Source organism: Equus asinus, chromosome 21 (genome assembly GCF_041296235.1).
Source record: "Equus asinus isolate D_3611 breed Donkey chromosome 21, EquAss-T2T_v2, whole genome shotgun sequence".
Lineage (NCBI taxonomy): Eukaryota > Metazoa > Chordata > Mammalia > Perissodactyla > Equidae > Equus > Equus asinus.
In genome coordinates this window covers 15,908,075-15,922,873 of record NC_091810.1, presented here as the reverse complement: position 1 = coordinate 15,922,873, position 14,799 = coordinate 15,908,075, and the positions used below count along the sequence as shown (strand labels likewise).

Here is a 14,799-nt window from a genome sequence, read left to right as displayed (position 1 = left end):
CCAGAGAAGTCAAGCAACTCATCCAAGGTCACACAGGAGGGTTGGCTGAGTTGGGGTGCCAGCGCACAAGGCAGGGCTGTGGTGCCCCATCCCAGCCCTCCCACCCCAGTCATCAGCTCAGAGCCTCCCAGCCCAATCAAGGTCTAATTGGAGTGGTGGGGGCCGGGCTGCTGGTATATAAGACGGGCAGGCAGGCCTGGCAGCCTCACACCTGGAGGCAGCCAGCTACCAGCATCTGTGTCTGCGCCTGCCTGTGCGATGGCTCCCGGGAGCATTGCCTCCAGCGACACCTCGACCTCCGTGACCTCCACGACCTCCACGGTGGGGTTGCCCAGGTCGTCTGGGACTGAAAAGCCAGGTGAGCAAGGGGAGGCAGCTCCTCCCCCACCGCTGCGAGCCCTGTCCTCTCCCACCGGCTGCCTGGCTCCAGCACCCAGCCTGGACTGTTGGGTTCCACTGCCCACCTGACAGAAGAGCTGTCGCCAGAGGCAGCAGGGGCCAGGTAGGGCCCGGGGGTGCTGAGGCCAGCCCAGCTCAGGGAAAGAGGGCAGAGCAGGGCCTCCCCAGCTGGAGCCCATTTCCTGTGGGGGAGGGCTCGCACTGGCAGCAGCTGTGGGGCAGCTGGTTGGAGGGACCGCCAGCGTTTGATGCAGGGCTGGGCTTTGGATCTAGGGCTGCATCCCAATTTTCAATCAACAAACGGTGCCTCGGGATTTCTCTGGACATAAAGTCCACTGAAGCAAATAGACCCAGTTCATTCCCTCCAGGAGCTCCCAGCCTGACGGGCAAGCGTGCCTCATTAACAGATGCCATTTGACAATGTGGCACATGCTTTAATGGCGGGAACCCAGAGGGTTGTAGGAGCTCAGAGGAGTTGCCTAACCCACTCTGGGGGGTCAGGGAAGGCTTCCTGGAGGAAGTGACCCCTGAAGGAGGGATAAGCCTCACCCAGGGGACAGAGGGTGGGGCAGGGAAAGTGTTCTGTGTATTTGCAAAGCCTCCTGGGGCATGCCAGGGCTGGGGGGCCGGGGCAGGGGGGCGGGGGGAGATTCCAGGTGCCTCAGGGGCACAGGACGGAGTTGCTCGCTCTGGCCTGGGAAGTCAGGGCAGGTGACCAAATCACGTGCTGTTTGGGCCTTGAAGGATGAGAGCTGCCTGAGTGACCATGGAGGAGAAAGGCCCCCCATGCAGAGGGAACAGCAGAGGCAAAGGCCCAGAGGCGAGAGTGCTGGTGGAGCCTGTGGGGAGGTGCCAGTCCTCCTGGCTTGGGGCAGAGGGGGAGAACAACGCTGAGACAGAGCAAGGCCAGCCTGGGCCTCCGAGGCCATGAGTGGTGAGGCTTGTCAGCCCATCCACTGGAGGCAGGGGAGGTGAGGGTGGGAGAGGAGTGAGGAAAGAGGATTGGAAGGGGAGAGAGGCAGCAGGGCAGAGGCTGGGCCCTGGGGCCAGAGAGGAGAGGCCCGGCCCCCTGGAAGGGGCAGAGTGGGTGTAATGGGGGAGGGGAGGGGAGGGCCAGGACAGCCCCTGGGCTCATGCTAGGGTGGCTGGGTTAGGCATGGGGGCAGGCGCCGTCACCAGGAGAGAGAAGATGGAGGGCAAGTTCGGGGGAGGTGGGAGTTCTGTTCTGGGCGTCCCGGGGTACAGTGGACGTTGAGTAACTGCCAAATGAGCTGAGTCCAGCTGGAGGGACAGGGGAGGGAGGAGTCTTGGGGGTCTCCCTGAGACAGGGCGTGGTTTGGGGGAGACAGGGGAGGGGCCGTCACTCCAGGCCAGGCCCGAGGGCCCCTCCGGAAACCCTCTAACACTGCAGCTGGGAGGGCTCAGACCTCCTTAGAGGACCCCGTCCCCACTGGACAGATGGGAAGACTGAGGCCCCCTGAAATCCTGGGGGGACTGAGCCGGGACTCCACCCATTCACAGGCTTTGGCCCCAAAGTGAATATTCCCAGATGCTGGGCTCCTCCTGGCCAGGAGGCCATAGGGGTTGGATTAGACTAAGTCTCTTCACAATTTGTGCTCGCGATCTAGAGTTTTGGGGTGGGTTTTTTTCCCCTACTTTAAAATGTGTTTTAAAAAAAATATTTTAGCCAATTGATTTCTTTATTGAGTCTTTAAGTTTTGCAAATTGATCAGAAATCAACGTTTCTAATCACCACATTTAAATCAGGTTTCATATTTAAACCACTTTTGTGCACCTTAGGGTGACTGACAGTGTCGCATGCTTCCTCCCTCCCCACCCCTCGATCCTATTCTCTTTTCCAACCTTTTTTTATAACACCTTATTGAGATATAATTCACACGCATACAGTTCACCCATTTAAAGCGTACAATGGCTTTTAATGTATTCACAGTTGTGTATCCATCTTCACAGTCAATTTTAGATTATTTATGTCACCTCAAAAAGAAGTCCTGCACCCATCAGCAGTCACCCTCCATCACCCCCTACCCCCAGCCCCTGGCGACCACTAATCTACTTTCTGTCTTCTATAATTTGCCCATTCGGGACATTTCATATAAATTAAATCACACAATATGTGATTGTTTTGTGACTGTCTTCTTTCACTGAACGTAATGTTTTCCAGGAACTACTTCATTCCTTCTTTTGTCTGGATGATATTCCATTTTAGGTCTGCACCACATTTTGTTTACCCATTCATTAATTTATGGACATTTGGGTTGTTTCTGCTTTTTGGCTATTATAAATAATGCTGCTGTGAACATTTTGTGTACAAACATTTTTGTGGACGTATATTTTCATTTCTCTTGGGTGTAGACCGAGGAGTGGAATTCTTTTGTAATGTTATTATGAAAACTTTCAAATGGATACTAAAGTAGACTGATGGGTATAGGGAGCCGCACCCACCCACCCCCGCCCCGAGCGCCCATCGTCCAACTTCAACAGTTATCAGCCTGTGGCTACTCTTATTTCATCTACTGGGTTATTTCGAAGCAAATGCCAGACTTATCATCTCATCTGTAAATAGTCCATTATTTATCTTTAAAAAATAAGAACCTCTTACAAAATAATTACAATACCATTAGCATCCCTGAAAAAACTGGTATCATCCTTAATATCATCAAATATTTCCAGTGCTCATATTTATCTAGCTGACTTTTCTTTTCCAGTTGGATCATTTCACTGGCGTTCTGAGTTTGAGCAAGGACCCCACGCTGCGTTTGGTTGAAAGCTCCCTTCAGTGTCTTTCATCTCTGGCCCCCCACTTTTTTTCCTCCTCGGGTTCTTGTAGAAGCCGGGCTGTGTGCCCCACAGAGTTCCTCGTGGTCAGGAGTTAGCCAATCCGGCCCGGTGGCCCCTCACAGAGGCCCTGGATTTCCTGTGAACTGGTGTTAGGTTTAGACAACTGACCTGATTTAGGTTTGTTTTTTAGAAGGACTATTTAGTTTTTTCAGTGAGCCTTTATGGAGTGTGTGGCATGTGCCCTGCCCCTGGGCTGCTCCCAGGCCTGTGGCCAGAGGCACCAGCGGGGTGGACTCGATCCCCCGACCCCTTGCCCACTAGCCCCGGGCCTGGCTGGTGCCTGTGCGTGCTTCACTGGGCGTGTTGCGGTCCATCAGGCCTGAGGGTGGTCTGGGCTCTGGGTGATGTCCTGCTGTCTGTCCGCAGGCACAAGCCACAGCAGTGTCCGAGCGCCACGCCGCCACCCTCCCGTGCTGCACATGGTGCTGGAGGCGCTGCAGGCAGGGGAGCAGCGCCGGGGCACCTCAGTGGCGGCCATCAAGGTTTATATCCTGAACAAGTACCCTGCCATGGATGTCATACGGCTCAAGTACCTGCTGAAGCAGGCCCTGGCCACAGGCATGCACCGTGGCCTCCTGGCCAGGCCCACCAACTCCAAGGCCAGGGGGGCCACCGGCAGCTTCAAGGTGAGCCTGCCTGGGGCGAGGGGGTAAGGGGACAGCCACAGGGTGAGAAACATTTAGCCTCAGGGTTCGAGCTGCCGGTCCAGCTCTCCTCCTGGCCTCTGTGTGCTGTTTCCCTGCTGGAAGGCCTTTCTCCTATTTTTCCCTCTTGTTCCTCCGGTGTCTTCTCGGAAACACCCTGTCCTCCGGGAAGGCTGGCGTGTGTGCTCCGTCTGGGCCCCCACACAGCCCTGGGCACCCTGCTGTGTCCACCTTCCTCGCCATGGGGTGTTCAGTACCCAGGGACTGTCTCACTTGTGTTCACTTCTGGGTCCTTGGCATCCACAGCCCCTTCCTGGAATTCCTCACCACGGATGAGGCTGACCCAACCTGGGGCTCTGGAAGGTCAGAGTTGGGGTTTGCTCCCCATGTTCTCTGGCTCCAAACCTGGGGTCCCCAAACCAAGGCTGGCACTCCCCCTGAGCTATCACGTCCTCCTCTCTCAAAGAGGAGGGTCCCAGAGGGGACCTGTCCAGGGTCACCCACTGCTGAGGGCAGATTTGGCACAAAATCAAGCCCCAGCATCACGACTGCCAGCTGCCACCTGAGAAATCTCAGGGACCCAGACATGGAGGTCTGTCTGTCATTACCATGCCTCAGCATGTAACAGTTGCTCTGACAGTTGCCATGGAACACTGTGGAACAATCTCAACTACCATGTTCCAGTCCCTGTGGTAACTGGGTGGCTAAACACAGGAAGTCCCACCCTCACAGAACTGGGGGTGGGTCAGAGCTTGGATACAAGCCATGGCAAGCCCAGGTGCATGAGGTGAGGAGAAGGAGAGCAAGAGATGGGCACGTGTGGCTGAGTGGGGCTGCAGAGCCTGGGACATCACGGAGTTAGGAATGCATGTGTGTGGGAGTAGGGGTCATTTCTGGTCTTGGCGGATAATGGTGAGTCATGAGGGCCCAGGGGCAGGGAGAGCAACGTCATCAGAGCCGGGATCTAGAAGAGCAGGAACCATCTGTTTGTCAGGGGACCTCATATCCCCCTGCCACTCACACCTCCCTGATGGCCCCACTGTAAAGATGGGGAGACTGAGGCCAGTGGGGAAGAGAAGACTCGGCCAAGTCACAGAGCTGGGGAGGCCGAAAGGAAGTTGTGAACTCTGAGCTATCTGAGCTCGAAGTCCTTATTCTGCTGGGCGTAGAGGGAGAGGAAGGCATGGAGAAGTAGAGGTGTGAAATGGGGCGGGGCCTTGGGGGAGAAGGAGGAGGAGTCAGAGCGGCAGTCCGTGGGAAGGCTTGGGGTAGAGTCCAAGGAGATTCATGCAGGACCAGAGTCGGGGCTCCCAGTGTACAGGACTTGTTCCCAGAAGCCTGGTTTTGAGGCCTCCAGACATGGGGGTGGGGAGAGCGTGGTTGTGCCCTCATGAAGCAGACACCAGCGCAGGGAGGGAGGAGAACCTTGGGCGAGTCTTGGAGACTCAGGTCCCCCAGCTCCTGAATGGCGACACCCCTCCCTGGCAGCACGATACAGGACAGCGTGGGTTACGGCTTTGGGCATTTAGGAGGGGTCATGTGTCTTCTCCCAGGCCCTTGACCACATTCTTTGCCCCCTCTTTTGGAATGGGGCCTTCTTCTCTGAACCTGATGTAGAGTGTAGGGGCTTGAGACACCCAGAACTTCTGCTCCCAATCTCACCCCTTTCTCTCCTTCGCCAGTTAGTTCCCAAGCACAAAAGGAAAATCCAATCCAAGAAGACATCCACCACGACGGCCCCCAGGAGACCCGATGAGGCCAAGGGGAAGGGCCCCAAGAAACCGAGTGAGGCAAAGGAGGACCCTCCCAATGCAGGTGAGATGAAGAAGGGACCCAGGAGGCCAGGAGAGGTGATGACGGCTTCCCTCAAACCAGGTGCAGCCGAGAAGAAGGCCCCCAAGAAAGGCAGCCGGACCAAGGACCAAGAGTCAAGACTCGGCGAGGCCAGGAAGGCCCCCAGCCAGCCAGACAAGGCCACACGGGCCCCTCCTAGTGCCAGCGGGCCCGGCAGGAAGTCAAAAGTCAAAGGCGGAAGGAGCAGCCAAGGTAGGTGTCTGAAAGGGGTGAGAGGAGGGCATGGAGTGTGTTCTGGCAGCCTCTGGCCAGAGGCGGGATGGAGGGCCAGCTCTGGGAGGGGTGTCCTTATCTAGGCTTGACCTGAGACCTCAGGGGAACAGGTTGGGGTGGGCACGGGAACCCGGAGAGAGAAGGAGCCTGCTGTCTCTGAGAAGGGTCAAGGGAGACTTCCTGGACGAGGCATCCCAGGCAGGAGAATAGCCCGTGCAAAGGCCTGGAGTTAGGAAGAAGGGGGAGCTTTGGAGGAGGTGCGAACAGTTCTGTGTGCGGTATGGGAGGGGGATGCGGGAGGGGGCTGTGAAAGGCAGTAGGGAATCTGGACATTATCTGGAAGACGATGAGGAGCCATGGAAGGACTCTGAACAAGACACAGCTAGGGTCCAAGGTATTTTTTAAAATGTATCCCAGCTGCTGTGTGGAAGGCAGCAAAGACTAGAGGCTGATAAACTCTTAGGGGCCTTTGGTGTGGGCAGGCACGGAACAGGGGGTCCTCCCGGTGCTTTGTTTGGAGTGAGGGATGGTCATGCACAGTCCAGTTAATCCTCCAATGATCCTATGAGAGAGATGCTGTTATGCCCATTTTGCAGACTAGGACATCTAGGCTCAGAGCAACTAAACAACTTTCTCCAGGTAACACAGCCTGTAAGTGTCAGAGTGAGAACTGGGGCCTGGGCAGGACTGGGCTCCGGGGCCCCTGAACCTGCCTGCCCACCAGCAGCTCCTCCTGAAAGGGTCATTCCCATACGCCCTCCCCCACCTGCCAGCAGATGCTGAGGCCCACAGGAGAACGAAAGCTGGGAGTCAGAGTTCAAAACCCACGGTCACTAAGGTAGGTGCCTGCGGGATGTCTGGTTGGGGCCTCCACCCTGAACGGGCCGGAGCTCGGGCGTCCCGCACCAGCCCCGGGAAGGGCCAGCGGGAAGTAGGCAATTAGTTTTCCTACAAAGCACAGTTCACTTTCTTCTCTCCGGCCTTCCATAACCCTGAGGCTCGCCATCCCCATTTTACATGTAGATTGTGGCTTAGAGAGGTGGAGGTCACTTGTCCAGAGCCACCCAGGGGTTTCCACCCTACTCTCGTGGGCTCCCAGCTGTGTGCCCAGCCCTGCCAGCTCTGTCACCTGGCTCCTGGTCTGCTTTCTCACAGGGCAAGAGTGCTACTGCTTCCCCAGCCAGAAAGAAGGTGGGGAACAAGGTCCCCAAGGAGGCCACTGCCCAGGGGGCCAGGGAGGGGCCAAAAGTTAGGGCCACCGCTCCTTCTAAGGGCAGTGGGTCCAAGACGATGCCTGCACCACTGGCCGGGAAGACAGAGGCGCCCAAGGACCCGAGAAGGCCTTGCACGTCCACCAAGGCCTCAACGTCCAACGTGGCCAGTAAGAAGCCAGAGCCGAGAGCAAGAGGCGGGGTGGAAAGAGACTGAGAGACTGCTCGACTTTTTATTCTTTGAAAAATCGTTGCTATTTATTTCACTGTATCTTATTTATCAATAAAGTTTTTTTTTTTCCCTCCACAAATTGGTTGGGAGGAGGCTAAGGTCCAGGGATTTGGCCCTCCAGAGCCAGGGCCCGGATAGGAGCTCCTGCCCTGGGGAAGATAGACTGTACAATGTAAAGGCCTGGTGTAGGGATCCACGGGCATGTAGGGGACAGAGGAGCACAGGCGGGGTTTAACCCAGCCTGAGATCTGGGACTGCTTCCTGGAGGAGGCGGCTTTTGGTCTTAAAAGATGAGCAAGAGTTGCCAGACAGATGAGGAGAAAGGCATTGCAGGCAGAGGGCCCACTGTGTGGGGTGGGACTGGATGGTGTGATGGATGGAGGGATTTGTGGCTCTGAGAGGAGCATGGGGTGAAGGGTGGCATGAGCCACTGGGCCTTCGGGTATGGGGCAGGAAGGTGTGCAGGGGCAGACTAGAGAAGGCAGACTTTCCCTTGGGGGCAGTGGGGAGCCAGGGAGTGTTATAGACAGGGGAGAGACTGATGTGGTGTGTGTTTAGAAAGAGTCCTCCAGCTGCGAAGACGAGGATTGGAGGAGCTGAGAGGAGTCAGAGATCATCCACAATGGTTACTGGGCATGACTGCTCAGTACTCAACACAAGGAGGAGAAAGTGCCAAGGTCCTGAGGTGGAAACGTGCTTGACAGGCTCATGGGGCTGCAGGGAGGCCCATGTGTCTAAAGCTCAGTGAAGGACAGTAGCAGGAGACAAGGGCGGGTGCTCCTAAAGCATCTCTGACACTCTTCCCATGGAGAGGAGGAGTCTCAGTCCCTGTCCCTTGAATCTGGGCTCTGTGATTGCTTGGCCAACAGAATACAGTGGAAATGACATTATGACAGTTTCCGGGCCCAGGCCTTCGGAGACTGGCATCTGCTACTTCTTGTGTGGGTTTTCTTGATACTTGCCCTTAGAACTCAGCCACCACGCTGTGGGGAAGCCCAAGCAGCCGGTGGCAAGGAACCGAAGCACCCCAATTTCCAGCCCCAGCTAAGCTCCCTGACCAGCCGGCACCAATTTTCCAGCCTTAGGAGTGTGCCATCTTGCAACTGGATCTTCTAGCCCTGGTTGAGCTGCCCCAGCTGACACTACTTGGAATAGGGACAAGCCTTCTCTGCCAAGCCCTTCCCCAACTGCATGTGCATGAGCAGCATAAAGGATTGCCATCTTAGGCCACTGAGTATCGGGGTGGTTTTTCCTGCAGCAGTAGATAACCTCAACAAGGGCTGCAGGGTAGACAGGCTAGACCCTGACGGGCCTTGTAAACCAGGGAAGGGACTTAGGGTTTTGTCTTGTGATAAGGAGCTGGTAGAGGATAGCAAGCAGCAAAGTGGCTGCAGGGGGACACGGGCAGCAGTAGGAGGCCGGCGAGGAGGCCCTTGCAAGGGTCTGGGGGAGGGTGGCCATGGGGGAGGGATTAGAAACGGTGGACTCTGGGCAGATGTTGAAGCAGGGTCGATGGGATTTGCGGAGGCATTGGACGTAGAAAGGGGTCAGTGATGAGTCCACAGTGTTGAGTACACAGCTAGGTGAATACTTGGCGACCATTTCCTGGCGTGAGGACTCAGCTCCGTCAGGAGGCACCCAAGAGATGGTTCAGCTGAGCGGTGACAGCTGAGCCAGGGAGGGGGCAGAGAAGAAGGGGTCAATTTGAAGGGAGTCAGGGGTAAACTGGACTGGAGTTGGAAAGGCGCCAGACGGGGCACAAAGGGAAACTGAGGCAGGCCGACATGGAGCATCCGACTGTTCCTTTCCTGCCCCTCCTCCCTCAGTCCCACCCTCTCCCCCGCCAAGTCCCACATGAGGCTTTGTGTAGCTGTGCTGACAGCTTCCCTGGGGTATCTGTAATGTGGCTGCCAGCAGGGCCCCAAGGGGCACCATGAGCAGATGGCGGGGGGCTGGGCTGGCGCTTCCTGCAGAGGGTCTGTTTCTGCCTCTGCTCCTTTCACGGCTTGGCTGGGGGCTGTGGGAGGCACCCTGGGCAGGCTCTTGGGGCTATCACTGGGCATCTCACCCCACGAGCCGGGGCGGGCCAGGCCCCCCGACCCAGCAGAGGCCGCACAGCATCTAGCACCGTGAGATTCGTGCCAGCCTCCTCCCCTGCTCGAGGACACGATGCCAAAGTCTCCACTTCCTGTGACCCTCAGACAGAGCAAAGGGACACCCATAGCTGCAAGGCAAGTCTTCAGGGCCCCCGACGGGGACTGTGGGTGGTTCACAGAAGTTGGCCACCTTCTGCACTAAGAAATGACCTCAGAAACGAGAGATTTCCTCCCTTTGCAAAATGCACTTCTAACTTCAAGAAGGAATTGCATGTTAATCAGGCATTAAAACCGGCTGTGGAATATTTAATGACATAGAAAGATGTTACTGACATATTGTTGCATGGGGGGAAAGGCAGGTGACAAAATGGTGTGTACACCCCGCTCCCGATTTTTCTTCTCAGCCCCCACCCAGGCACGCGGGCACGCCATCTGAGACGGCGTTCTCGGGGACTCGCCAGGGGTGCTGAGGGTGGCTTTCATTTTCTTCAATGCTTTTTGTACTTCCTGACATTTCTGCAGGAAACATGTATTCATTCTAGAATCACACCGAAAAGAAAAAAAATCCCCATCAAACGTGTCAATAACTTAAATTAGAAAATCTGCTGCTTAATAAAAAGGGATCAGTGCTCAGAATAGAAAATTTGACAAGACAAAGACTCTCTCCACCCAGAAGCCGCTACAGGACAAGGCTATTTTTAAAAGCTTAAAATTGTTTACTTTTCTCTTCTCACTTTTCTGTTCTCATTAATTCTAGAACTGGTATTTGTGGGATTTTGTTTAAATTGTATGAATTTCTCTGTCCTAGTTCTTGCTTTTGATAAATGTATGTGCACTTATTTTTCCTGCATAAAAGGAAAGAACTAACTTGAGTTGCTTCTATTTTGGAAATGGCTCTCCACGACCTTTTCCGGGGGGTCGGGGAGGAATCTCACCCCGGCTCAGGCCCACAGCCAGCTGGGTGGGCTGGGGGGGGGGGCGGGTCTCTGTGGTATTTGCTGACCCCAGGTCAGGTTAACCCTCCTCCTGGGCCATGGTGAGGAACAGCCTGCCCCACTGGGCACAGCCCAGGGTGACATCGGCCTTGGGGAAACGGCCTGTTTCCTCCTCTGAAAAAATGGGGTTAATGATACATATTTTTCAAGATTGATGAGAAATTCAGGGTGAATGTGTAAACATCAGCTCTCTTTTGTGGGGAGTCACCTTGGACCTCCCCAAACATTTTGGGGGCTGCTGTGGAGACTGGCCTGGAGGAAGCATGGAATGGGAATGAGGGGCCTGTGCAACCTGCCTTCTGTCCCCACTTGGCCGTTCCTTGGCTGTGTGACCTGGGGAAATTCCTCAACCAAGCTGAGAGTCAGTTTCTACACCTGTGACATGGGGACATTACATTCCTCATGGGCTTGTTATAACACAGGTGAGCAGGTTAGGGCAGGGCCCACCCGGGGTAGGTGACACACAAAAGCTCTGACACCTTCCTGGGGGTCCGATGGGTGCCCTCAGAGCTCAGGGCATGTCAGTCGTGGGCCAGGCCCACGGCAAGCAGGCGGCCCATGATCCCTCCCATCGCCGACCGCCTTCTTAGAAGCTGAGTCAGACATCCGCCCAAACCCCGGAAGAAACGTGGCTGAGGCGGGTTCTAGGCCAGGCGCCCCTCCTCTCTGCTAGCACAGCTCGCCCTCCTCAGCTGTCTCAGGACAAAGGCTGGAGCCCACAGCAGGTTTTCCCATCAGGCTTTTATTATAAAGAAGGTTCCAGAGCGCCCTGGCCACCCTCCGCGCCCCCGAGCCAGTCCCTGCGCGGGCTGGGTCAGCCGTAGACGGTCGCTCTGACCGGATCAGAACAGCGATTTTCTCAGGGCGAAGGGGGGTCTCTGCCAGGCCTGCCCGTCCTCTGGCACAGTCATTTCCAGTGTTGCGTTGGGAGCCCCTCGGTTCCCCTCCCCAGGTCCTCTGCACAAGTGGCAGCTATTCACAGTTGGCGCGTGATAAGTTTTTTTAATATATAAAAGCTTTTTTTTAAAAAAAACAACAAAAAGTGGTGCTATCTTTAGAAACACTTCCAGCAAGATCAAGTAGCCCAGCTACAGCCTTGATGCAACTTAGCCCCCGTGCCCCGCTGGAGACCAGGATCACCCGGCACCTGTCCCCTCGCCCTCCACCCTCCCCGGCTTGTGGGAAAGCCCGCAGAGCCGCCCCAAGGGCAGTGGGCACTGCCCACGCCACCAGTAGCCCCTGGAGCAACAAAAACTTGACACTGCTTGAAACAGTGTGGCCAAGGTCCTCTCTGGGTGAGGGGACAGAGACAAGGTTTTGGTGGTTGAAGCAGAAACCAGTCGAGGGCTGGTTTGAGGAGGCCTCCCCTCCGCCAGGTTGGATGAGGTAGTGTTTCCGGCTGTGGCCTCTGGGCCAGGTGGCCTCTTCTCCCCATTCGTTTGTCAGCGCTGGGACACGTGGGGCGGGACTCCCAGCAGTGGGCCGTGGCAGCGCGAGTGGGGCTCCGTCCAGGCTGTGCTCGGTGGTGGGTGGGGGCATTACCAGGGATGGCTGCAGCATCCGAGACCCCATCCCGGAGGCAGGGGCAGGGGCAGGTGGGAGAGATGGAGGTGTCCATGGGGCCAGAGCTGGGGGTTCCTCTGCCTGGCTCAGAGGCCCCTCGTTCCCCCCTCCCCACAGCCGACTCTGCCCAGTCATTTCCCAGCAGGAGTCAGAGGCGCTGGGAACAGAGTGAAGCGGAGGGCTGGGCGCCTCGCCCTCGCCAGCAGCCACTGTCTCCGCGGCTCAGGCCTCGCTGTAGCACTCGTAGATGTTGTCCTCCATCAGAGCCACCACCTGCTCAAACTTGTGCTGCAGCTGGCTCCTCCGGGCCGTGGGGTTAGCCTCCAGGGCGGTCATGATCTGAGGGGAAGCCAGGGGCAGCTGGGCCACGAGCTGGGGACCTGGACCCAGTGGGTCCCTCTGCAGATCTTGGGGGAGGACACAGCACCTGGATTTCTACTCCTGGTGACCCACCCCTAACGCAAAAATGTCCTGGGATGTGAAGCCTTGAGCGGGAACCTCTCCTGGGGTTTTCCCGAGCATGGTGGAGGTGGGAAAGGCTGAAATGGGGGTGCCGTGGCCCTGGGGGTGAGTGCCTCACACCAGGGGTACCCACCTGCGGGCGATACCTCTTGGCATATTTATAAATCTCTGCCATGGCCACATTGGTGTTGAACTCGTTCTGGTATTTCTACAGGGAAAGAAAAGGCGAGAGTTGGGAGGGGTGGTTAACCCAACGATCAGAACTGAGTCCAGGCCCAGCCCAGACCTGCTGCTTCTACCAAACCCCTCAGCCCCCTCCCTGCACAGGCCCAGCCCGGACCCCCGGGCCACACCCGCGACTCCTCGGCCAGGTGCGCGTTCATCTCCTGCTCGCTGAGCGGCGTCATGTCGTGGATCTGCTTGTAGTAGCGCTGTACGATCTTCCGGTACTCGGGGATCTCCTTGGCGTAGAGGAGCTTGTTGGTTGGCGAATCCTGGGCAGAGAGGGAGGGAATAAGATGGTGGGTAGAGACGGGACAGATCCTTCTTTTTCTGGACAAGCCCTCGTCCCTCCTGCCACACAAATGGCCCCATCACCGAAGGTCCCCACTCTGCCGGCTTTGGACCAGGGGCTCCTCAGCCCCCTCCCTCTGCTGCCCTTTTACATTGAACCCCTGGCCTACTTTGGGGGAACTGTCAGGAGGATGACCTGAAGGGGGGCCTATTTCTAGGGGGAAAAGTGCACGGGCTTTGTGCCAGCTCTCTGTCGCACGCAGGCTGTTCTGTTTATATCCTTGCTTAGGGTTATGGGTCTCGGTGGCTAAGATTTCTGGAAGCCTGACTGCTGGCTCAGTGGAATATTTCCCACATGTTTCCAACGCCCGAAAGCAAAATGTGCCAAGTCCGTTCCCCGTCCTTTGTCTGTCACAGCGTCCTGCCTTCTGAGACAGCATGTGAGGAGTGCCGGCGCTTTCCCCCTCCTGCGGGCTGTCTCTGAAAGTCGCGGGCTGAGTGCAGGGCCAGGTCCCCGCCATCCTGAGCTGCAAGTCCCGTCAGACCATCGCGTTAGCGCCCACAGCAAGCAGCGCTCGTCCACACCTCCTGCCCCTGCCGCTCCCTCTCCTCTCCACCCTCTAGAGCCAGCTGGATCCTCGCCTGCACACAGACGCCTCGGGGATCTCCCTCCTGCGTGCATCTCAGAGGGCTTGTTCACCTGTTCCCCTCTGCCCACCCCTTCATTCTGGACGCCCGTCGGATGGCTCTTGACCATCAGTGCTGCTGCTTGGAGCCCGGCAGGTTCTCAGACGATGCTCTGCCCGACCGAGCAGGGTTTCCACGTCCACCCTGGCTTCCCTGGGCCTGGCGCTACAGCCTAACATTGGGAGTGGTGCTGGCCACCCTTGAGGTGGGTGCAGCTGCTCTGCAGCGATGCAGTTTCCGACTGTAGGTGCCAGTTTCTGAGACTGGCTGAGTGTCCCTCTTCATCCCACATCCCCCAGCCCTGAGCTCCTTCGGCTCCCCTCCAGAAAGCTCAGTCCCACGTCAGCACCCTCCTCCTGCCCCGTTACGGGGCAGCATGTCCCCGGGAGCAGTGACCTTGCCCAGTTGCAGGTCAGAGATGGAGCAGGCATCAATGAAGGCCTGTGCGATGACCGAGAGGCAGGCGTCGATGTGGTCTGTCTTGTCAATGTCGAAGACAAATTGGGGGTTTTTCAGGATGTTCACCCAGAACCGGAGAGGAAGGCTGTGGGATGGGGGCAACAGAGGCGGTGTGAGCCCATGCTGTGGGTGGGGCATCAGAGGAAGTGACCGCCCAGGGTGCTCAGGGGACAGAGGCAGCCAGGCCCAGAGGGCAGCCCTTCGAGGCTGGTGGAGCCAGTCACAAGGCAGAACCTCGGCGTGCCCATCCACAGATGGGGTTGATGACCATCGCTGCCGGCTGGGGTGGCAGCGGGGCTGGGAGCGGGTTTCCTGAGTGGAGCAGGGCAGGAGGCTGAGGCAGGAGCTGCAGGGCCTGAGTCTACCCCCGGAGCCTGCCCCACCCCCCACAGAGCCTCCCAGCTCTCACGCAAGAGCCTCAAGCCAGGTCCTGGTTCTCATTAAAAGGCCCCCACCCCGCCCTGCCTGGCAGCCCGCAGCCCCTCCTACAGCCCTCACGCGGCAGCAGGAAGTCCACCATCAGCCAAGAGGGCTGAGGGAGGGCTGGGCCTGGATCCTGGGCCTGGGCCTCAGGAGGCCAGAGAGGGTTGGAACACCCCCCACCCCAGGGCC

The 14,799-nt window shown here is 57.3% G+C and overlaps 2 protein-coding genes across 2 annotated transcripts in view; one reads left to right on the top strand and one right to left on the bottom strand.

Moving 5' to 3' along the window:
- Positions 1-258: 258 nt before the first annotated feature.
- H1-8 (H1.8 linker histone) lies at positions 259-7,481 on the top strand. Its single transcript, XM_044755181.2, has 5 exons — positions 259-358; positions 3,625-3,884; positions 5,585-5,948; positions 6,743-6,807; positions 7,125-7,481. Exons 1-5 carry the CDS (start codon positions 259-261, stop codon positions 7,395-7,397), a joined length of 1,062 nt encoding a protein of 353 aa, XP_044611116.2. The 3' UTR covers positions 7,398-7,481.
- Positions 7,482-11,229: 3,748 nt separating this feature from the next.
- Positions 11,230-14,799, bottom strand: part of PLXND1 (plexin D1) — a 50,806-nt gene continuing 47,236 nt past the window's right edge. The window contains exons 33-36 of the mRNA XM_044754191.2: positions 14,125-14,272; positions 12,882-13,022; positions 12,662-12,736; positions 11,230-12,405 (exon numbers count right to left, since the gene is read on the bottom strand). Coding sequence (XP_044610126.2) covers positions 12,289-12,405; positions 12,662-12,736; positions 12,882-13,022; positions 14,125-14,272 — 481 coding nt within the window. The 3' untranslated portion in view covers positions 11,230-12,288. The remainder of the gene's footprint in view (positions 12,406-12,661; positions 12,737-12,881; positions 13,023-14,124; positions 14,273-14,799) is intronic.